At 36.9% G+C, this 24,580-nt stretch overlaps 2 protein-coding genes across 2 annotated transcripts; one reads left to right on the plus strand and one right to left on the minus strand.

Moving 5' to 3' along the window:
• Positions 1-8,580: 8,580 nt before the first annotated feature.
• LOC147486195 (uncharacterized) lies at positions 8,581-11,778 on the minus strand. The gene is made up of 9 exons (XM_086571382.1): positions 11,726-11,778; positions 11,520-11,639; positions 11,375-11,442; positions 11,143-11,251; positions 10,971-11,039; positions 10,739-10,796; positions 9,107-9,342; positions 8,965-9,016; positions 8,581-8,864 (listed from the first exon to the last, which is right to left on the minus strand). The coding sequence occupies exons 1-9, from the start codon at positions 11,726-11,728 to the stop codon at positions 8,797-8,799; spliced, it is 783 nt and encodes a 260-aa protein (XP_086427508.1). The 5' UTR covers positions 11,729-11,778; the 3' UTR covers positions 8,581-8,796.
• A 4,219-nt stretch (positions 11,779-15,997) lies between these two features.
• LOC147486196 (receptor protein kinase TMK1-like) lies at positions 15,998-20,325 on the plus strand. The gene is made up of 3 exons (XM_086570388.1): positions 15,998-16,364; positions 16,565-18,936; positions 19,522-20,325. Exons 2-3 carry the CDS (start codon positions 16,602-16,604, stop codon positions 20,028-20,030), a joined length of 2,844 nt encoding a protein of 947 aa, XP_086426514.1. The 5' UTR covers positions 15,998-16,364; positions 16,565-16,601; the 3' UTR covers positions 20,031-20,325.
• Positions 20,326-24,580: the final 4,255 nt, after the last annotated feature.

Raw genomic sequence — 24,580 nt, forward strand, 5'->3', positions numbered from 1 at the left:
TGTCCCTAAGTTTCGATTTCACAACTTCAAACCCATTTTGCATCGGCTTGTTTATTAGTTGCAATTGCTTTATCTTGTGAACATGTATGTGCTTCTTCTCAAGGTTATAATAACCCATATATCAGAACCAGTGGTCGGCTTTGCAAACAAATGAAATGTGCAACCAGGAGACTTACACTTCATATAAATCCTCTTAGGAGAAGTGCTCGCACGACGCAAATCAAACATGTTTGCTATTCGTATGACTTCATGTCTTTTATAAGATCATCCCGAAAGTAGGATAGTGTTGTCCTACTTTAGGAGGAACAAACTTCGTGTTCACATGAGGAGGAGTTACATCCACTTTAGCCGGTGTTTCGGACTATGGGGAGAGCGAAGAGGATCATATCCTTGATGTAAGTCTTCCGAATTGAGATCTTCTCGCACCGAATAGCGAGCATCAACCATTCCATTTGTTTCAATATCAAGTTCACTTTGGGCCTTCCTCATCATTAATGATCATATCAGGTTCACTTTGGCCTTCCTCATCATTAACGGTCATATAGCGTGCCTCCCCAAAAACTCTTGACTACGGTTAGGAGTAGACCATACATCACAATCATCATCCAATAATTGAACTTCATCATCATCATCTTGATTACCACCATTTACTACTCTAACTTCATCATCATCAGCTCCATCCTTTACTTGTACTACTTCTTCTTCTTCAAAATTAACTTCATGTACTATTTCAACTTCATCATCATCACCCTCATTATTGTCAATATTTTGATTCATGGAAATTCTATATTCCTCAGGGACGTCCTTTGTATCACCATATGGATTTTGGGAATCAAAGTCATCATAATCAGGTTGATTAAGATCTGGTACACCATCTTGCTCATCACCATCATTGACCGTCCCTCAGTATTATATCGATGAATTAGCTCCCCACCATCGAATTGGAACTATATGTTACCTTGCAAGGCTATAGTGTGTACCTTCCACAAACAGAAGGCGGTGTGACCGTTTTTTCAGATCTTGAAGGTTCGGGTGTAACTTCGGAAGAAACACCCTCGGCCAAATATCTATATTTCAATGAGCACTCGATAAGAAGTTCCACACCACTATCGGCCGCATGTAAGCTATCATCTATCACCATATCCCATTGATATCGAAGACTTACCCCGCCATCACATTTTCGAACGTTGACAAGCCGTGAGGTTGAATGTGTTCTTTTCGACGTCGTGAATCTCCACATCTTCCCATTGATGAGTCCCCACTCTCCCACTCCAGGGTTGGTCAAGGGGACTTTCTGGAAAACCAAAGATTCATAACTATCAGGAAATAAAGCATGTACCCACCCTCACTAATAATAACCTAACCAAATGGAACTGCATTACTTACCAATTGCTTCATCGACAAGTTTAAATTGGTTAATAGGACGCTTCTGACGAGCTAGCTCCTTCTGTTTTAGAAAAGAGTGTTTCACAGGAGAAACAATGCTTGAGTCGCGTCTTTCTTAAACAACTCAAGAGCAACTTCTTTCTTCTTAACATTAGTCCGTCCATTGCTTACCACTTCTACGTCGTTGATAACCCAAACCATCATTGTTTTTCTTGGAGACTTTCTTTGTTTCATAATCATGTTCAAATAATCTATTTCTTCATCAATTCGACACGGGGACTTCTTCGTCAAGTATCTTATAGAAAAAGTAGATCTCTTTCTCGACAACACACCTTCCACGGTACTCATGAATCCTTCAAATGAAATACCCCCATCATAAGCTCTCAATTTCACCTCGCCACCAACATACTTCATCCGGCCATACTTGTCCGCTTTCATCTCCCCATTGTAAATAAGAACATCCAAAGAAGTACCTAACCAGTAAATATAAAAAAAACAACCAAAAAGCGATGGTTACAAAGAAGTACCTAACCATAAACCATAAAAACTGAAAAGTAAATTCAAACATTTAAGCACAAACTAGTTAAACTAACACTTTTAGGACATTTATGACAGAATCTATCTTAAATGCCTTAATATTAAACCCAACATTAAATATAGAATCAACATGGAAACCACCAACATTCTACCACAACTATATAATCAACATGCATTTATGCATAGAGACGTCATAGCTGTCTTCAAAACCCTCTTCCTTGAAAGATGAAACATCAAACAAACAAAACACTAAACTACGTGGAACAAAACCGTAGACCCAAGGCCCTAGATAGCTTAAAAAACAACAAACTATACCTTTATCATGTGAATGTGTCATGTTTTCCATGTCAAACCTTAAAACATACAAAAAGCAAAGGGACAATGACGAGGAAGAAGAAGAAATAACCAAGAAAAAAACAGAAACTTTGAGCTTTTGTCCTTATTTTTTAGGTTGGCTCAAAATACGAGGTAAAAGTTGTAAAGGTACTGACAACCAAAATCACTGAGAGTTGCTAATAGTTTATTAGTCAGTTGCTTCTTCATTATAGCAACTACAGAAACTACAACATGTTTTGATTAACGTGTTTTCTTTATCAAGATCCAACGGTTGTCCATCACTGCAAAGTCAAACTCATCAGGTACAATATGACAGAGTTATGCGCAGTAGGTAAAGAGGGGAGAGAGAGTGTTGCAGGTCCACGTGGGCATTGTTTGAAAATAAGGAGAAGGACAAAAGTGTCAAAAGTGAGGTTGAAAAGTCAAAATTGAATAGTGGTTACTACTTGGGAACAGATTGACATTATGGGTTACTAATTGGGAAATTACCCATGAAGAAATTGGTCGTAAGGCCCATTTTTTTAGTGAAAATAACTCTCACAACAAACTTTTTTTTAATCACTCTCAAGTAGGGGTGTATACGGGTCGGGTTTGGGACTAAACTGACCACGCCCGAACCGACCCTATCGGTTTATGCTTTTCTAGAACCAAACCGTACCGGTTGGGTTATACTAACTGAACCGAACTAATTTCCAGTTTAACCGATATCCGAACCAAACCGACTGGGTTATCGTTTAACCGATATTAATCGACCCGAACTGACCGGTTTTTATATATTTTTAAATTAAATCAATTAAATATGTATATTTTAGTATATATTATATATGGCGGATCAGTTTGGGTTGGGTTTGGGACTAAACTGATGATCGAACCGACTCTATCAGTTTTCACATATACTTAACCAAACCAAACCGACTAATAAACATAATCGACCCAAAACCGACCGGATCGGTTCGGTCGGTTTTGTCGGTTCGGCCAGTTTTATGCACACCCCTACTCTCAAGGACAATTTTCGAGTGAAAATAACCCATAAAGACAAATAATTAACTCAGATTTAAAATAAATATTTTCCGATTTTACCATTTTTGTCGTTTTGCTATGAACAATGAGTGCTCATATCTTATGTTGATTTATGAACAATGATTGTCCACACCCAAATAGGTGAACGTACCTCATATTCTTCATAGCTCATGTTGAAGTAAAAAACGGTTTGAGTTGGGATAATTTGATTTATTTTTTACCGATCTGAAACCAAACCGAACCGATAAGATATTGGTTTGGTTTCGGGTTTGCTATCCACCGAACCGATAAGATGACATTTTAGTAATATTTATGATTAATTTTGTATATGTTTATCAATTATGTGATTGAAATTTATTGATTTAATTTAAGATTTAATTGATTTTATAGTTTTCAGTTCGGATCGATTCGGGTTCAGTTTGTAATATTTCTTATCGGTTTCGGATTCTCAATTTTCTTATCGGTTCGGTTTGGTTTCGGGTTCCTAACTTTCTTATCGGTTTGGGTTCGGATTTTCCAGAACCCGACCCAAACCGATCCATTGACAGCCCTAGACCTATCATATGGTGCCTTTCTCAGACGATTCTATGCTTTCCAAACTACTATCTTAGGACTTGTGTTGCAGGGTCTGTAATTTCTGAAAAACAAGATTGTTTGCAATAGCCTGAGAATAAGTGAATCACTCGATTTGAATTTTCTTTGATTCGATCAGGTTCATTTGTTTTTCTTAATTAGCGTCTGAATGCTGAATTGCCCACCATCTGAATCTAAATGTTGAATGTTAAACTCTAAATAACATGTTTGTTTTCTGTCAGAGTGATCTGGCTTAGAATGCTGAATATAAATCATTTGGACAATTTCACCATTGTTATCTATTTTGAATACAAACTTGATTGTTTATGAGAACAAAATATCATAATTGTTTCTAACAGAGCGCTTGTATATATACTAGAATTATTTATTAATTAGTATAGTATTAAGTTTTAAATTATAAATTGCTCATGATTTTTCTTTGGTTAAGTTAACAAATGATTGATTTTCATAAAAATATCAAAATGAAAAAATAAATTAAGGAGAAAAAAGCTATACGCCCAAATCAGGTTTGTATTTTGTTCAAAAAGCGGTTGACAATTGACACTTGTTATGATATGTGAATTTGTGAATGAGAAATAAGTAGTAGGTAGTGCTAATTTAAGATGTGGAGTACTGTATAGTGATCACCGTCTCCCTTTCCATTAGCACTTGCAGACCCACCTTGCCATCAACTGATTGTAGAGAAGCAAACACACCTGGTTTTTAATAACTCAAAAATCTAACATACCCTCTCTCCCCATTTTCAGTAGCATAACTCAAATTCCATTCAACTGCTTCAATCAGGACTGCCCAAATTCAACTTTATCCTATCTTCAATTCTTTATCCCAAAATCCATCATTGGATATAAGTTGAAGAAAAAATGGGTTCTTCACATACTAGAGAGAGAAGGGAGAAGGGATAATGAAGGGCAAAAGAGGAACAAAGTTGGGTTCTTTACATACGTTTTTTGTTTCAGCATTCAAGAGGAGAGAGATTGCGGAACGCTGAAGAGTACTAAGAAAAACAAACAACTTTGGGCGCCTCTAAATGCTGAAAACTTAAGTTTCAACACTTTTGAATGTTGAAACTTGAAAAAACAAACAACCCCTGAGTGTTTCAATTTACAGAGACAGTAAGCCTGAGGTTGATGGGCGGATCCAAGGCCGAACTTTTCCATCGAAAAAAAAATAGTAGCTATAAGCCTATAACAATACAATATTTCACCACCAAAAAAAAAATAGTTAAAACTTTGAACTAACAGGCTTAGCAACCCCCCTTGATTCAGATTTCTGGATCCGCCCAGTTGATCTGAATCTGATGACCTCCTGCTTTGGAATATATGGAGAAATTTTTTATACAAATTGGAGTTTTCTATTGCCTATTTATGGTTGAAACAAGCCCGAGGTTGATCTGAATCTGATAACCTCCTCTATTTGCTATTGGGTTACATGTAAACCCCCTCTCTTTGGCCCGTATAATGAACCCCCCCCCCCCCCCCCCTTTTCGACCCGGTTATAACCAATCTCCCTGTTCACCGAACAAACAAAATCAAGGTTTTGTTTTCCAAAAATATCCTTTTGAGGAAACTAGATAGAATCTCTTTGATTTCACTCCTTCAATCTTCTTTGATTCCACTTAAAAATTAGTTTCAATAGCTTTGGTTAGGGATCAAGTTTGATCTGCATGTTAGAGAGGATTTTTTATTTGTAGTTGAATGTGTGAACACATATTATTCAATTGGTTATCTTCTTCTACATTTCGTTTATTTGTTTTCCAAATTTTGGTGCTCTATTTTATGTGTTAAAATGGGAATTCATGTGTGCAAATTTTCTTTGACATCGAAATTCTACTATGCAAATTTACTTTTGCATAAACATTCTACTATGTAAATATATTTTTTCACACGTAAATAAATTTTTTCATAGGTATTCTACTATGCAAATTTATTTTTGCATACACAATTGTTCAATGTAAATATAATTTTTCATAATTATCCTACTATGCAAATCTATTTTTGCATACGAAATTTTTATTTGTAAATATATTTTTTCATATGTAAATATCATTTTTTATAGGTATTCTACTATGCAAATTTCTTTTTGCATATGAAATTTTTCTATGTAAATATATTTTTCATACATATTCTACTATGAAAAGTTATTTTTGCATAAAACGCAAGTCTTTTTAGCTTAGTGGAAGAGCAACTCTTAGATATGTCTCTTAATTTGCAAGATCAATTTTTTTTTTAAAAAAGTTTGCAATTGTTTGATGAATTATAGTTTATTTGACGACTTATGGTTTATATCTTTTTTTAGAACCAGTTTTTTGTGGTGTTTTGGAAAATGAAATCGGTGTCTGGTATCTAAAAAATGAGATGTTTCCAGCATATTTAAAACTGCGTAGTTCTTAGATTTATTTATTTATTTATTTTATTTTTGGTGAAGTTGTCAGATCTGAAATAAAAAAAAGGTGGTGAAGATAACAGGGGTATTTAAGTCAATTTTCTGTTTTAGTTTATTGTTTTGTGGATTTGTTTGCAAGCGGGGGTTTTTAGTAGTGTTTAGAAAACCGGATCGGACCAGTGGTTGAACCGGGGTCCGACCGGAATTGGTAAATTTTCAGTTCGGTTCAGTTACAACTTGAGTTTATAGCTGGACTCTCGGTCTAAGTTTAAACCGTGGTTGAACCGATGAACCGGTTCAGCTCTAAACCGGATCACCCTTATATAATTTTTTTTTTTTTTTTTTTGAAAAATTGATAATGTGGGGAGTTGAACCTAACACCTAAACAAGATAATCCAAACTCCAAACTAACATATTACTATGTATTTCTTGTATAATAAATTTATTTTGATATATAATACCAATTAATATTGAATTAAAACATATATTTATTCATTTTATTATTGTAATTATTAAAAAATTTGCTAAATAAACATCAATCGGTCCAACCGAGTCGAACCATGGTTGAACTTAGTTAAACCATTTTAACAAAAAATCGGTTCGATCACCGGTTCGGTTTTCAAAACATTGGTTTTTAGTGTAACTAATTGACCGATTGGGGAGATTAAACTTAAAACCTGGTTAAGCTACCTACGTTTTAGTTCTCACGGGAATCGTAATTTGGGTGAAGTGGAATGTTACCTTCCCGGCTTCCCGCTTTCTCTAATCGCCATTAGGTTTTTATAGGAAGAAGCTGCAAGCCTGCAACTGCTTAATGGAACTAGCACCAATTCGGGCCAGGAGATGGATAGTAACTCATCTAGAATTGCAAATCCAAACTTTGCCTAAATATTGGGAATCAGAATGACTTCTAGTTGCAGTTGTAGTTAGTGCAACTGTTTAGCTACAACACCGCAATGGGGAAAGGTTTAGTCCAAGCATAAAGTTGTACTAGCTAGTAGCCTAGGATGCGATGGTGGAATGGTGGATGTGAGCCTAGGATGCCATGGTGGATGTTTTGGTCGAGCACAAAGTTGTACTAAGTAGGAGCCTATCAGCATAGGATGCACAAATTTATGTTAGATGCCATTGCTGCTTTTTATAGCTGAGTGAGCTACGTAGCAAATAAGAGATTAGTATTGGGAGTTTATGCACTTCAATCCATTAAAATACTTGAGACTCCTATGAAGCGGAATACTTGGTGTCAACTGTCAAGAAAGTTTAGCCATACAACCATGTTATCTTTAAGTGTAATTCCGTTCGGTAAGTAATCTTAGACTTTTGTCACTTAGGAATGAAGACAAGCGTTTGGCAGTACATACGTAGACGCTGGTTGCACCTCTGCTCCATTTGAAACTCCGGAATTGTTGGTACGTTAGATTAGATATTGTGCATTCGTTGAACACGATTATCGTGCTTGAGAGCACTCGTACGATGTGGGGTTTTTATGGTAATGAGGTAGAAGTAAGGATTGAAGAACATCTACATTCCCTCTTCAGATGAGCAGAACTGCACTTACACTAGTATACTGCAAAACGGTGGGAGACTGAATGAAGAAGAGGACCTGCAGAGAAGAAACAATTTTAATTATGTGAGCAACGGAGTGTGGGGGTGTTTGGACTTTGGAGAGAGAGAGAAAGAGGTGTGTTTGTGTTCTAGCCGACAGACGGACAACGTGGATTTTGGCGGCCAAGATCTCACTTCCGGAGTATTTGTATAACATTATTATATTTCATGAATCCTCCAGGAAATGGATTGAGTGATACTAGTCGATAGTTTAAATCCATGCATATATATTTATCTTTAAACAAAGGGTTAGTTAGGAAAGAGGTAACACTAATTGCAACTAATAATGGGGGATTGGGGGTATCCCTAACTAACCCTTAAACAAAATCAGGGAACTGAATGCCTTCGAAGTGTTTTAGTCAGACACTCAGACCTTTAATGCGATGGAATTGAACTAAGGCTGCTGGGAAAGCCTGATTGTTCAACTGACTAGGAATTAAGAAACTACGGGTACCACCACAACAATAGCTGAGAATAAAACACATCACCAATGGTGTTCAATTGTTTTGGAGCTGATTCTGATTAGCTGAAGAATCAGGTCTTTATAGAGAGAAAGGCAGTCGGAGCTTGAGTTCCATCCCACAAGCCCAATTGCTTTAAGAAATTAGATGTTGATCTGACAATTCAAACCCCTAAACCTATCCTTTCACTTAGCTGGGAGACTGGAGCAGAGAAAGTCATCTGATGATTAATGGCCTATTTGGTTGACTAAAATGCAGATAACCGAGAACATAGACAATTCCAATGAGATTGAAGAAGATACATCAAAAATTTTCTTTGCATACATAAACTCTCTTAAGATGTGATTGAAATTTGAAAAAGATGCATCAAAACTCTCAAACAAGATTGGGGAAGATGCGCACAGAAGTCACATGTGGTCGAAATGCATTTTTGTCTAAAGCTGAAATTTTACAACTCAGAACTGAATGAGTACTCTTAGACAAGGAGTACTGCATTTATACAACCATCATTCTCTGGATTGTTTGTAACTTGAGCATATTTCCCTGCACCCACCAAGAAATGAAATGAGTGAGACATTAGTAGTTCAAAACTCCCTACAAAACAGTTGCACATAAATGGGAGAAAAAATGAAATAAATCTCACCCCAAACAACTTTCCCAGCAGGAGTAACCAGACCAAGTTCACTAACGTTAACCTGCATTTCCAGATAAGTAATAACTATTAACGTAGGAGCTCAATGATGTAGCTGGTATAGAGTCCAATTGTTCGAGGGACTAAACATTACCTCAATGATGGTTCCCCTTGTGACAACACCAAGAGAAGTGTACATATTCCCATTGGGATTTTTCTTTATTCCAATAATTTCGAGATTGAAAGTACATTTCAGTTCAGGGTGTGTCACATGGGCCTTGGAAAACCTCAAACCTGTTGGCCGAATGAAGCGTTCATACTTGGGAGGTTTTCTTGTAAAACTTGGTCCAACAAAGGTAACTTTGGTAACCATTCTCTTCCACTGCTTAGCTGTTGCATAAAGAAGAGAAACAGGAGAAATGTTAATGGAGTTAACTATACTATTGTAAACCAGTAGCAATTAATACATACCAACAGATATCTGTATGTACATGAAATGGACAACGTGGTTCAAGAACTTCCAAAGTCCTCAATGAATTGCAACTATTTCATATCTTTTTTTTTTTTATAGAAATAGTCTTTATCCAGTGAGCGAAGCGAACGATTTGGGCCTAGGGGGGGGGGGGGACTTGTTTGGTAGGTTTATGTCTGCCTGTCCGCAAATACCTCTTCTTCCCCCTCTCACTCTCCGCCACTTTCCCTCTCCCTCTCCGCTCACTCCCCACTTCTAACAGTTATACCAGTTAATAATGAAAGGTGCCATAGCACAATCAGATACAGCCAGTGAGCGAGATCCTCACGAAAAGTACAGATAGTGAAATTGGGGGAAGAAGAAACACAGAGCCCACCCTTCTCTTGATTACAACCAACATGTATCATCTACCCAGAATCACATTGAGCCAGTCCAGCACAAGGTCCTTAATGATCACTGATGCAATGATCACTATCCATTAGAGCAAGGAGACCTGAATTCGAACCCAACGAATTCAGGTCGGGTTTGGGTCCATTTTCATATTCGTTTATGCATTGGGTCGGATATGGGTTGGATACTGGTTTTGGGTAAATTTTCTAATTTTTAGTGTTACCCAACCGGATATTGGGTTCGGATTCGGTAGAGAAATATTTGAAAAAATTCGGATATTGGCATATCCGTCCCGTTCCCTGCCCTACTATCCATATACCAATCACTAACAATTTCATATCTAACACTTCTTAGATATTGTTTTTCTTCAGAATGAATGGTGGAGAATTTAACAATTTTCTGAACTATTCTTGGTTTAAGCTTGAATACATCACACTAACAGATGAAGGTGGTCTCAAGGTTCATCCTTTCTTGATAGTTCATCTTGTATTATCTATGTGCAGTAGTATAGATTAGTCAAAGAGAAATGTACCAATAAAGGGTAGCGAACTAAATAATTCTTCACAAGCAAAGCTTCCACGCAAATAAAAGGATAAGTTTTTGGTGATTGTATAACTTGAAAATTCACCTACTAATCATATAGATATACACAAACTCTGTTAAACAGAAGACAGCCCAACTTTGTTTTCCCTGTTATTTCTATCTAACAATTACACTACCAAGCAATTGAAGCCCTTGGGTAGAAAGGATAAAAAATGGTCACTTGTGTAAACCCAATATAAAATTATTGAAGTGCGTCAGTTATGTAAAATGTATGCTACTACACAGTGTTTGATCCAACAAATGTTTAGAAAACAGGAAGTCAAGAGGCATATACATCTTATAAACTTCAAGTATAACATAAAACATATAAACCAAACTTACATTTCCGTTGACCTGTTCTGACCACCTTGAACATTTCATCTTCAGCAACAGGTCGAACCTAATAAAGGGGCGAAATATAAGTAATCAAGTTTTCAAAAAAAAATCCACTAACTTGGAGGTTTGAAGCACTTGTTCATCTTTAGATTACATAAAAATATATATCAAACTAAAGCTTGAACAAGAGTTTCAAGAAAATGCATTTTCAGCAAATAGTAAAATAGAACCACAATACCTTTGGCAAAGGAACATCCCATTTACCAGCTTTCTCTTTCCTCTTTTGTTTGATACTGTTACTAAGAACCTGGAAATAAGCATTTACCATTAGTTCACAAAACATAAAAACAAGCTTGCATAAAAATGAAAAGCTTCCAAACTTCCTCAGGCTGGACTAAGCTGTGGAATACCTTTGCACGCGTGGTTTGTTCACGGTCTAGAAGATAAGCAGGAAGAGCTCCTTGATGAACTTCATCATCCACCTTGCGCCTACTTGATGATTCCTCATGCATAGCCAACCTATTGGAAAACACAAAAATAACATCAGACCAAAATTACCACAAACTAATAAAACAACTATAGTCGAGTAACGCTGATAAATATATTCAATTAAAAGTAAAGAGAAATGAGACAAGAACTCACGTTCTCTTCATCTGAGCCTTCTCAGCATAACGTTGCTTTGCATATCTCTTACCCTTACCACCAATAGTCTGTTTTCCACAAACATCAAATTCAATCCTAAAAACTTAAAAAGCATTTCTGTAAAGAAAGAAAAAAAAGATTATACCTTTTGAGCTTTACGTGAAACCTCGTGAACTTCACGTGCATCCCTCTTTCTCTTTCTTTCGAAATGATCAGGACGGTACCCATATCGCTTTCTGTGTAGCTCAATATAATCTCCCTGCGGCTGCAAATAACAACAAAAAAAATACAAACTTTAAGAATGAAGATGAAGAAAATTGGAAGGGAAGATTTGAGAGGATGGACACAAACCATGGTTGAACGTTTGAAAACCCTAATGAATATTGAATGAATCAGAACGAGGTTTTAGGTCTGAAGCTGATAGTGGGCCTGGACTTGGGCTTAAAATGTTTTTAGATTTGGGTTGGGCCTTTGTTTTATGTCCACCTAAAACATAGCCTGTGTCTGTTGGGCTTTGCGTGTTCTAGGATGGTTAGATCCGGTTAATTGTTGGAGTTGACATTAATCATAGCTCAATTTCCCCTTGGTACGTTTTGCAAGTTCCAATTTTTAGTCTTCTACTTTTTCTCCGGGTTTGTGTTGATCATGACAATTTTCGCCAATTTTTCCCATTGAAAAAATGCCTAATGTACGTGTGGAATGTGTATGCGCCTTCCGTTCTGGAAAAGGTACTCAGATTGCGAGATCAACGAGAGTAATTTGAGCTGAAACCTGGTTGGGCACTTAGCCTAATGAATTACTTTGAATTGGAAATAAGAAAACACGATTTACATTAGCACAATGTACTCAAATTTAGTTTGATACTTTGATTAATTAGAAAATCCTAGCCCCGCCTAGACGCCTAGTTCACAGTTTACACCACAACTTTCAATGAAATTTCAAAGTGCTTATTATTTTGACTTTGTGACTTGGAAGACTCTTAGATGGATGATACGCTTAGGTTCTTTATTGATTGTTTGAATTATGAGTTTCTCCATTGAGCTAGGCAAACCTTTTAAATGTGTGGGTTTTCCCTCTATTTTATTAAAGAACCATCATCTCCACATGCCACCTACTTGAATATATAGTTGGATGTTTGTACGTTGTACTCATTGGAATTGACTGCAAATTGGCTCTTCATTGTTTAGCATGGCGCATATATTACATATTTTTTTCTGTGTTCTCTTAACCATTAACATACTTAGAATTGAACTAGCTAGGCAAAAAAAAAAATGTTAATTAATCGCAACATTTAATTATAATTCCACCAAAGAAGTTAATGCATATGAGCTTTCGTTTTGTGATCGAGTGATGAGTATGAAAGCCGGCCACTACGCAGCACAGAATAAAGATGGAAGATATACATGCGAGATGCGAGTACCACACAGCACCCAGAGGAGGCAGGAGCAAGTTCTAACAGTAGAGTAATCTCATCAGTAAAAAGCTAATTTAAACACGGAAGAATTCTTCAGCTTAGCATGCCAACTTGTGTAAACCTAGCGTATTTTCAAATGATTAGATTAGTTCTAATTTAAACATATGGCATGACAAAAGCAAAAAAGGGAGAGGGGCCTGAAGTTTGACTCTTTGGACTCGAGTTTCCCTCTCACGCAGAGACAAAAAAGCTGGTATAGGATATATGGGGCCTTTGCTGTCTGGTTTGAGTGAGCTCATAAAAGTGATGAAAAACTATGTTAGCAGCAATTCACCGAAGCAAATTGTGAACAAAATCAAACACTGGAAGAAATTTTAAATGAGTTCTCAACCTCACAGGTGGTTGATAATTATAACACAGCAAGGGTATTAAGATTGTGATACATTGTTCGATTCTTATCTTAAACAGTTACATCAATCGGTATATCACTATATGTCTATATCCACATGCATTTATGCTTTTCTTTTCAAGAACAAGAAGTCTATCTGTGCATTTCTTGAGGTTGTATTCAATTATATTTGGACTCTTATTGATGCACTTCCAAGTTCCAACATTAAGCGACTGCGACTCAAAAGTGAAATGATACGATGTTCATACTTCAATTGCATTTGAACTTTGTAATTAATTAAACTACATGTTTTACTTTCTAACCAGAAATTGATATGTTCACTTACTTGGCCTGCGCTTGTGATCACGTATGGCATTACCTTGATATTTTAAGACTCCCTCACTTGTTTAGGCTATACAGCGCGCAACATATCATCTAGTCTAATGATTTGGGTTGAAAGAGACAACAGCTACATGGGCATTATATTGTACAACCAAATCATTCATCTGTATCCGCATAAGACGACATCGAACTTATAATTGGAAATTTGGAACTATTGCTTCTAGCATTATTTGTTTGTTTTTGTTAATTAAAGTAAAAAAGCCTATATGCTGATACACGTATATCTAAATGTTCCGTCCATGGAGAATACACTCTTCGTTATGTTTATTTAAACGCTTTGACTTTATTTAGATCAACAATGATATGTTACAAACACTACTGCCATAATTCTTCTAAATTAGTCTTTTAACAATATACAATCTTCTTCTTATATATATCGGTGCCAAGATAAACAAGAAAGAAATTCCTTTTCCAATTATAGCAAGGAAGAAAAGTGGGAGAAACGCGTGGTTAAGTAAATAGCAAACAAAAATTCTATAGCTGTAGGCTGTAGCTCCCTTAAATTACGTGGCTTTTATTAGTGTGTGTGTGTCTTCAGTTCATCTGTAGCTGTAGCTCCCTTAAATTACGTGGTCATCAAATATGGTGTGTGAATCACTAACGACCCACCACGGCAAAGCATTTAGATCAAATTTCCATATGCAGTATGAGGTAATGTCTAATGAGCAATGAGTATCATACGTTTTCACAACTGGCGGGCCATTTTAATCATACATCTAGAGAAAACGAACAAAAGCAAATGTAGCTGTATTAATTGACTCATTAGGTTTAAGGTGTTCTTCCTCACATGTATCTATGCCCCATGCATTTTGATTCTTTCGAGCTTTAAAACTTTTAAGGTACAAAAATTAGAAGATGTTTCGAATCTTTGATGTCTCGAATCTTCGATGTCTCGTTTTAATCATAAGCAGCTGTAAGTTTTTAAAGAACCATGCTCCCTTTCTTTGTTGTCCCTTCTTTGTTTACCCGTGTTTAAGAATTAAGATGTAATGTAGCTGCCAAGTGCCAGCAAAATTAGAAAAGCCTGATAATCAGTCGGTTCTTCTTTAAAACTGTAACATGAATTTGTTTCTATAATATGTTAAAACAGATAAAATCAACATATTTGATGATGTACTAGATTGGCACTACATTTGAATACAATCCCGAGTAATTCAATATTTGAATCCCATCTGATTTGATAAAAATCAACTGTCTTCCGTCCGTATTGCATTTAAAAAGACCTCAAATTCATATTTGACCCGACCATTTCCCAATTGCATGATACATTGATATATCCTCATACTGAATTCAGAGAATCAATCTGATCCTTCTAGTCCCTATCAAGTATAAGGGAAAATCTCCATGAAAAGAAAACCAATTAAAAAATGGGCACTCAAAAAAAAAAAAATGCTCTAATGCTTAAAATTGGTACTGCCTTAATAGGAAAATGCTAGCTGGAATCACTAATTATCTGCTGACACTCTAACCGACTAATATTGATTCGTATCAAGAATTCAAGACAATACTGATATTGTTGCGTGTATTTCAGCTTTTAAATTTGCAATGCGCACCAACTAATTAGAAACTCAAAATAGAGAGTAAGTTTTGAGGATTGGCACTCGGTGTAGAAATGCTCAGCCAAAATTTGGGCAAATATAAAAGTTGGCAGCAAATGCTTGAAATATATTCTTTGATCAGTACTACACTACCACACTACTATTACATTTCTTGCGGTAAATTGTGTAGTGATCCAAAACTGTTTTACCTGTAAACTCCATGGGTGATGGGCCTGCGGCCTGCCTATTCCATTCCACACTCTGTTACAGTTCCAGGCTTCCAGGGCTGAGTAGCAAGTGGGACTTTTTGTTCTGAACAGTGATCCCAGCTGTATGCCACGTGTTGGCCATTGACTGGTAGAAACAGACAAGATATATTTTTTTTCTGTCGATTTATTTTCGATTATCGCCATCTTTCAATACAAACAAAAAAAAAATCCTAATAAGCCTGCATCATTGCAACCACATGTCAATATCATGTGACAGTGTGGCACCATGTCTTTTTTACATTATTATCCAGTGCATTTTGTTACGAGTTAGTACTTAGTAGTTTTAAATTAATTCATGATGTTGCTACAGTAATGCATCCTACAATTCTGTAGGTTTCCTAAAAGGATTAAATCTATTTCAGTATCTCACAATATCATAAGATTCTGAACGTGTCAATTAAAAATGTATGATTTACATTTCATAATTCCGTACCATTAGTTTGTCGCCATTAATACACTGGATTTGCACTTCGTGCACCTCAAATTCCTCCAATCTTGTCAAAGTATACCGACACTAAAAAATATTGCAAGTTAACACGAAATTAGGGCGGTGGCAATTTGTACTGTGCTTGGTGCAACCGTAAAATGAGTTGGTTGTAGACGTACACAAGAAGGGAGTGCACATTTTTCCATAACAAAGAGAACTAATCAAAAGCATTAAATTAAGCCGGTAATTACGAAAGTCCCAAAAAGATTTTATCAGTCAAGATTCAGAGCATAGTTTAATCCAATTTCATAATTACCTTTTTTTACTTTATTTTAGAAATACAAAAATGATTAAAATAAATAGTGAGCAAAAAAAAGAGAGAAATAATGGTGGTCATCTTTTTTGGGCATGTTGTGAAAGATAAGATGCCTTTGTGAAGGGGCACTAGTACTAAAACAACACAAGATTTCTCTTTCGTTTCATTCCATATACAAAAGTGTATTCACAGTTTTTTTCACAAGAGTTACTTCTTTCTCCTTACAACTCAGTTCAGTAAGTAGTTCATTTATTTTATAAGTATAATTTCGGGTTTGGTGTAAAGTTTGAGACGGGGTTTACATTACTATAAACTTGTTTTCTTGGGTGTTGTGGGTTTGTTTGGAATGATCGTTTCTGTTATAGTCTGTGCATTGGGATCTGGGTTTATCTAGTTTTAATTATATTCTTTTGTGTTTTTTAATATCATTTTGCAGTGAAGAATAAGCAGTGTTGTGATGAACTGATGATAGGATGGTAGAAGTTCAGTGGAAGCTAGTTTTCACAGTGGTTTTAAGCTTTGTATCAGTGGCTTATGGTGTTACGGATCCTAATGATTTTAGAATACTGAATGAGTTCAGAAAAGGATTAGAAAATCCAGAGCTTCTAAAATGGCCTGAGAGTGGAGGTGATCCATGTGGTCCTCCTAGATGGCCTTGTGTGTTTTGTAAAGGTAGTAGAGTTTCGCAAATTCAAGTTCAGAAATTCGGTTTGAAGGGAACTTTGCCTCAGGACTTCAATCAGCTAACTGAACTTTCTAACTTGGGGCTTCAGAGGAACCATTTTAGTGGAAAACTGCCGACGTTTAAGGGTTTGTCTAAATTACAGTATGCTTACTTGGGGAATAATCAGTTTGACACAATCCCTTCGGATTTCTTTGAAGGCCTTGATGTCTTACAGATTTTGTCTTTAGAAAACAATCCGTTGAACATGACTGAGGGATGGTTGCTTCCTACCACGTTACAGAATTCAGCACAGTTACTGAATTTGACGTTGTCGGGTTGTGGTCTGGTTGGAGCAATACCGGATTTCTTGGGGACCATGTCTTCTCTGTCAGTTTTGCAATTGGCTGATAATAGGCTCTCTGGCGGAATTCCGGCAAGTTTTAAGCAGTCTCAGTTGCAGATTTTATGGTTAAATGATCAGATTGGGAACGGTTTATCCGGTCCAATTGACGTAATTGCCTCGATGACCTCTTTGTCACTGTTATGGCTACATGGAAACCAGTTCACAGGTACCATTCCGGCAGGTATTGGAGCCCTGCCTTCTCTAACAGAGCTCAATCTTAACAGTAACAGACTTGTGGGTCAAATTCCCGAGAGCTTAGCTAAGATGACACTTCTAAAGAAGCTGGATTTGAGCAATAACAACCTCATGGGTGCAGTACCAAATGTATCTGGTAATTTCCTTTTTGCGAGTAATCAACTATGTCAATCTACTCCTGGGGTTCCATGTGCCCCGCAAGTTACTGCACTTATAAATTTTCTTGGTGGTGTGAACTACCCCTCGAGATATGTTTCTTCCTGGAAAGGTAATGATCCATGTGGAGGTTCCTGGTTGGGAATAACCTGCAATTCAGTTCAGAAAGTTTTGATTCTGAATCTGCCAGATAATAAGCTTAATGGTACTCTTGACCCTTCAGTCGGGGAGCTAGATTCTCTAACTGAAATTAGACTCCAGGCCAACAATATTACGGGTACAGTCCCCAAAAGTTTGACAAGCTTGAAGTCACTGACATTGTTGGATCTAAGTGCGAACAATATTGAACCCCCATTGCCACAATTCAGTGGTAGCGTGAAGCTTGTTATTGATAGAAATCCTCTTTTAATGGGTGGCAATCATCCAGCTTCTCCATCACCAGATAACAGCAGCCCACATTCTTCAACTACAAATCCTTCTCCCCCAGCCACACATAGTGATTCCCCCCAAAGACCACCTAAGGTAAAGAGTTCCAAGAAATCGAAACTGGTTGTGATTGTAGCCTCACTTGCTAGTTTTGCAGGATTGGTTCTTTGCTTGGTTCTACTATCTATGTACTGCAGAAAGAAGAGGAAGGGCAGCCTTAAGGCCTCAAGCTCTTTTGTTGTTCACCCCAGAGACCCATCTGATCCTGATTTGGTTAAAATTGTTGTGTCAAATAATACCAATGGAAGCGCATCCACAGCAACGGGTAGTAACTCAGAAAGTATCAGTAGTGGGACAGGTGACACACATGTGATTGAGTCTGGGAACCTAGTCATACAAGTTCAGGTCCTCCGCAGAGTAACGAATAACTTTGCCCCAGAGAATGAGCTTGGACGTGGTGGTTTTGGTACTGTTTACAAGGGGGAAATGGAGGATGGGTCAAGGATAGCAGTTAAGAGAATGGAAGCTGGAATTATTACCAACAAGGCCTTAGATGAGTTTCAGGCTGAAATTGCTGTACTCTCGAAGGTCCGGCACAGACATCTCGTAAATCTGCAGGGATACTGCATTGAAGGCAATGAGAGGCTTCTTGTATATGAATACATGCCTCAAGGAGCCCTGAGCAGGCATCTTTTTCACTGGGAGAGTCTGAAGTTGGAGCCTCTATCTTGGAAGAGGAGGCTCAACATTGCATTGGATGTTGCTAGGGCGATGGAATATCTTCATTCTCTGGCTCGCGAAAGCTTCATTCATAGAGATCTGAAATCTTCAAATATCCTCCTTGGTGATGATTTCCGAGCAAAGGTTTCAGATTTTGGACTTGTCAAACTTGCGCCAGATGGAATGAAATCGGTGGCAACCAGGCTTGCCGGGACCTTTGGATACTTGGCACCAGAATATGCAGGTAAGCAACCCCCTATAGTTGTCTTATGTCATATATAGGATTTTTGATTTAAAAGAGCAACCAAAGTTCTATTTATGTGAAGAAATGGTAAGCCACAGCCCACAGATGTTGATTTATGATTGTAAGATAGAATAACACCTGTTACTTGCTCTTGACTTGGCGAACTTACTCGGGACATTCTAGTCAATGCGCCTTGATAGGAAGATTTCTTATAATAGGACCTATATTCTTGATGTGCATCATAGTTTTTGTTTTTTTTTCTAAAAGAAATTTACTATAACATACTCGATTTTTCTCTGCCATTTTATAAGTCAAGGTAAAAGATCATTCCGAGTTTAAAGAGGATGGTCAGGTAAAGTCTGGAAGATGATGTATAAGTACCAGGTCGTCTAAACTGAAACTGAACTTATTCATATGACCTTTTAAATCATCTGTGCCATATTTACTAATGACTAGTACCATGTAAATATTGTCTTTCCTAGCCTGAAAGAACTGCATGTAAAGATCAATATAATTGGACCTCATTCTTCTCCATTTTTATATTTAAGTCGCTATTGATAAGTATTTCTTGACCATTTGATTCAGTCACGGGGAAAATTACAACCAAGGCAGACGTCTTTAGTTATGGCGTGGTGCTGATGGAGCTAATTACTGGATTGACTGCACTAGATGAGGACCGCTCTGAAGAGAGCCGATACTTGGCTGCGTGGTTCTGGCACATCAAGTCCAGTAAGGAGAGGCTCACGGCTGCAGTTGACAAGGTTCTTGATGTGAATGAAGAGACATTAGATAACATCTCCATTGTAGCTGAACTTGCTGGGCACTGCACAGCTAGGGAGCCAAACCAACGGCCTGAGATGGGTCATGCCGTGAATGTGTTGTCTCAACTCGTTGAGAAGTGGAAACCATATGATGATGAGACCGAAGGATATACAGGCATTGATTATAGTCTACCTCTCACCCAGATGGTCAAGGGATGGCAAGAGGCAGAAGGTAAAGATAACAGCTATGCTGATATTGGTGACAGCAAGGGAAGCATTCCCGCAAGACCCACTGGATTTGCTGATTCCTTCACTTCTGCTGATGGTCGGTAAATGATTTTGTTTAGATGATTTTCAGTCCTTAGTGATCATTTGGATCACTTCTATTGGTGTTTGCTGGGTAAGTTCCGTTCTTAGTCATTGTAGATATTGGTTTCATCCGATTGCTTTGAGGTTTTTATGCCATTATAACTGGTAGGTTATTCTGTATCCTTGGTGCGGCTAGATATTTTAGATGTTAAGAACTTGTGTGTTTCTTGGTTTTTATATTGGATGTTTGAAGTTTCTCTATTGTAGTTTTGGATTAAGAAAATTTAATTGAGAAGAATTAGATATTCCGTTACTTAAATTTACGTATTATTTTTCATGTTCAGTAAATCCACTTTACTGAAGTTCTATAGAACAGTTCTATACTGATTGGATTTTTCTCATTCTCAATTTACTTGCTAGATAATCTTCTGAAGAAAGTACGTTTCTTGTGCCTCCTTTACTGTAAACTTTTACTCTGGAACAAAAGACTGCATATGAAGGTTGAATGATTTAAAAATAGGTCAATTCGCATTCGTTGCGTTAAGAGTGTAGCCTTTCAAGTTAAATTCCTACATTCTCAGTGGTTTAGGTTTTAAAGAGTTTGGCCGTTATTAGTACTGTTTGGAGTAACTGAAAGTGTTCGTTCGAGCCGAGGTCCTCTTAGTTCCCTTGCCTTCGTTATTGTGTAATTCAGGGATTTTCATGTTTGAAAACTTAAATTCTGCATCACAACTCATTTTGAGGGTTAATGTATCGTTAAAACTATAATAGTTGTAAGCAACTAAGCATAACTGAGGATAACTTTTTACCAATATAAATTCAGCCATATCCTCTTCAACAGGTAATTAGGAATCGAAATGTATACCAACATTCATTTATAAATAGTGCAAGAATTTCATTTTCCAACCGTATTTGCAGATAGAGAGGTTCATTCAACTTACAAAATTGTAAAGCGCCAAGTGAATGACAGAATTTACTGCTGTCTAAAAGACAGAATGGGCCCATGTAAGAAATATCTACACATGTACCATGTACAGGGCCACAATGAAATAAATGAATATGTGAATGGGGGGACAGTTCAGAGATCCCTAAGGTGCCTTTGAAAATCAGAGATTCAGATGATGTTTCCACATGGTTTTTTGGGTAATTTCCCAATTAGTAACCCATAATGTCAATCTGTTCCCAAGTAGTAACCACTCTTCAATTTTGACTTTTCAACCTCACTTTTGACATTTTTGCCCTTATCCTTATTTTCAAACAATGCCCACGTGGACATGCAACACTCTCTCTCTATTGCAACACTCTCTCTCCTTATTTGAAGTGATTTGAAGTGATTTGATGGGTGTGTGGATAGATACCACAGATTATTTTAGAGATGAAGAGATGCAAATGAACGGTCACGAACGCATCTGTGGTTTAAAAGCCTCGAGATTCGTAAACATTAAGATGGACGGTTATTGACATTAACAGTTTAACACTGTTCATATACTATTTTTATTATAAAAAAATTATTTTTAATAAGAAAAATGTAGAAATAATAAGATTCTTGTAAAAATAACAAGAATAATGATAAAAAACATGAATAATGGATAAGATTCTTGTAAAAATAACAAGATAAAAATCATGAATTAAACCAACCCATGTATTAAACCCTTTAAAACTAAGCAAAATCTACACAAAGATTCACGGGACATGTTTCGGTTCTACAACTATCATCAACAAAAATTGCAAAAGCAATTTAAACTAAGACAAAACATAAACCCCAACATAACAAAAACCGCGAGTAACATAACAACCCTTAATCTTCATCGTCTTCATCTTCCTCGTCGTCTTCATCTTCCTCGCTTCTTCATCATCGCCATCATCCCTTAATCGAACTATCATCATCATGTTGGTCTTCCCACATGTAATCGAGGGTCTTCAACAAAATAAGGATCATGCATCTCTTCTTCTTCATCGTCTTCTTCTTCATCAGTGTAGTCATCAGTAGAATAACTATCCCACATTTTCTCGTACTCGTCACTTGAGTAATCAGTGGTTTCACCGCTTGAACATCCAGGAAGAGGCATGTTGATAACTTTGGTAGATTTAACTTTGGTAGATTGTTGCTAACAGAAAGAATATTAGAATGTGAGAGAGATCAAATTTTAGATGACTATTTCAAAGATAAATGTTTGCGGGAAACGAGGCGTTGTAATTATGTGGGGTGGTTAGTTTTCTTTTCACCTTACCGTAAATAGTCATCATGACACACAAACAATGAAGGGACAGGCAAGACCAAAATTAATTTAGAAAATGAAGTGAATTTTGACCCTTTGTCAAACCCAATATAATTCGTTTGTTGCCATATTAGAGGACATGCAAGTATGCAACTCGACTAAATTACCCCGAAATTAATCCATAAATGGACCCTAAATGGATTGAATGAATAATTTGGGTACCCATAAATAATTATCAATGTACAAGAAAGTTACTGATAGTCTTAAGGCCACAATATAATTATTCATTGGACAGACGAATATGAATATCATTATTTTGGTGGGAAATTTGAGGATTGACATGTGTCCCCAATTTAAAGGCAATCAAACCCTTTTTTTCTTTTTTCAAATACCTATGTTTATTTCATGATATCTAGTGGCAAGCATGCTTCGGCATGTTAAAAAGCTTCATGTAGAATGTTAATCTTTATAATTGAATTTCTTGAATTTTTTTTTAACCTTATTAGAATTAATTATTTAGACAATGTATAGTAAAGTTGCTGATAGTTCTAGGGTAGGAATATGTTTGTTCATTTGATAGAGGAATCAACATGGACATCATTATTTTGGCGGGAAATGAAGTTGGGTACCCAATGAAGTCTGACACGTGGATGGAAATGACCTTAGAACGTATGTGTCACATTAACCGAAACTTAAAGAAATCAATTGGGAATTAGGGGGAAAACTGGCCCTAGTGAAGCTCAATTAAATTTGGAAACCCTAATTTTAGTTTCACTTCAATCTCCATATTATAACCCCACCCTCATTTTATCTTTACGGGTTTGAATTATTGGTGGAGAAACGAGGAAGCTTTAACCCGACATATAGAATGTCATTAGATAAAATGCAGAAATTATTTGGTGGATTTAGTAAGGAAGAAATGGAGGATTTTGAGAATTCTGTTTTGAAGCTTTTGCAAATCCAAAAATATGCACACAACAACTACTCTAGTTTGTGCCATAGTTAGCCATAAATAAAGTTGGTAGACTTTGCTATCGGATTGGTAACAAAGATTTGGTATTCAAGAAGAGTGATGTTGCATTGATTATGGGTCTTAGTGTAAACTCATTTGCTAACTCATTCTACACCACCGACGTGAAGAACAACAATATCAGAATTTCGTGCTAGGTTTTTAAAGGGAAGCAATTAGTGAGACGTAAATATTAGATGCTTTAGTGGTGGCAAAATCCAAAGTGGTAGTGAAGATAAAAGTGATATATTTAGGCTCAATAGGTTGTATGTCTTTGCTCCAAGTTGTGCTTCCCGGATCTTCTAGGACTGTAGATGGAAGGTATGTTGATCTTGCAGAGGACCTAGCTGCTTTTGATCAGTTTCCATGGGGCACACCTTGCTTTGAGATGTTGGAATACTGTTTGGATGATATTTACAAAAATGTGTTAGCTGAGAAGGACTCCTTTGCAGTTTATGGTTGTGTTATTTGTTTTGATATTTGGGCATACCTTCACATCCCCTCTCTTGGGGCTTGTAGGGCATTGAATGGTAAATCCCCAAGAATACTAGATTGGGCTCAGTTGCCTCCCAAGAACTTACATCTCCAGACCTGGAAGAAGAAGCTCGAGCCTCTTAAGGGTAAGGTTGTTGCCTTTGACACTTTGGATATTGAAGAAGAAGAAATGAATGAAGATGTAATGAAGGTGGCTTTCAACCAACAGGCCACACAAAGCGCTGCTTCGGTTTCAGAGGAGATGCTTCAGAGACAGGCACACCTACTGAAAGGCCTTGTAAGCATATGATTGAAACTCTGCATTGTTGATTATAAACTCTACATTGTTGATTATAAACTCGCATTGCATTGTTGATTATAAACTCGTGATTGTTAATTATATTCTCGCGAATCGATACATCAGCAATGCATTTGACATCTGTTGCATTTATAAGAAAGGTTCTTAAACTGAAAATATCGGGGAAGTATATATTACATTTGTGTTGACTCACGGGATAGGTTCTTAAACTTGATATATCGTAAACTCTATGGTAGTTTTATGTTAACCGATAAGATAGGTTAAGAACCGGATATATCGGGAACTTTATGTTAGTGCTCATAAGGTAGATAGGACTCATAAGATAGAACTCTATGATACACCGCAATGCTTACTTCAACTAACTTTTGAATACAAAGGTTGGGTGGCTCGGAATGACATCAAGTCTGAAATTAGGGACGGTATGGAGACAATATCGCAAGGGGTTTTCTGAGGTGGGAAGAAAAGTGGATTGGGTGAACCATCATCATCCCAGGGGGTTGTGAAGGGACCAAGAACAAAGAAAACAAGGGGAAGAAGCTGTGTCTACACCAAT

This window comes from Coptis chinensis, chromosome 7 (genome assembly GCF_015680905.1).
Source record: "Coptis chinensis isolate HL-2020 chromosome 7, ASM1568090v1, whole genome shotgun sequence".
NCBI classification, from domain to species: domain Eukaryota; kingdom Viridiplantae; phylum Streptophyta; class Magnoliopsida; order Ranunculales; family Ranunculaceae; genus Coptis; species Coptis chinensis.

Bases quoted from the DNA above. Each gene is read 5' to 3' on its own strand.
- LOC147486195 (XM_086571382.1), bottom strand. The intron at 11,443-11,519 runs GTATAATCTTTT...TGTGGAAAACAG, and splicing joins TTTCACGTAAAGCTCAAAAG to ACTATTGGTGGTAAGGGTAA. The intron at 10,797-10,970 runs GTATTGTGGTTC...CCCCTTTATTAG, and splicing joins GGGATGTTCCTTTGCCAAAG to GTTCGACCTGTTGCTGAAGA.
- LOC147486196 (XM_086570388.1), top strand. From the start codon at position 16,602: ATGGTAGAAGTTCAGTGGAAGCTAGTTTTCACAGTGGTTTTAAGCTTT. The intron at 18,937-19,521 runs GTAAGCAACCCC...CATTTGATTCAG, and splicing joins CTTGGCACCAGAATATGCAG to TCACGGGGAAAATTACAACC.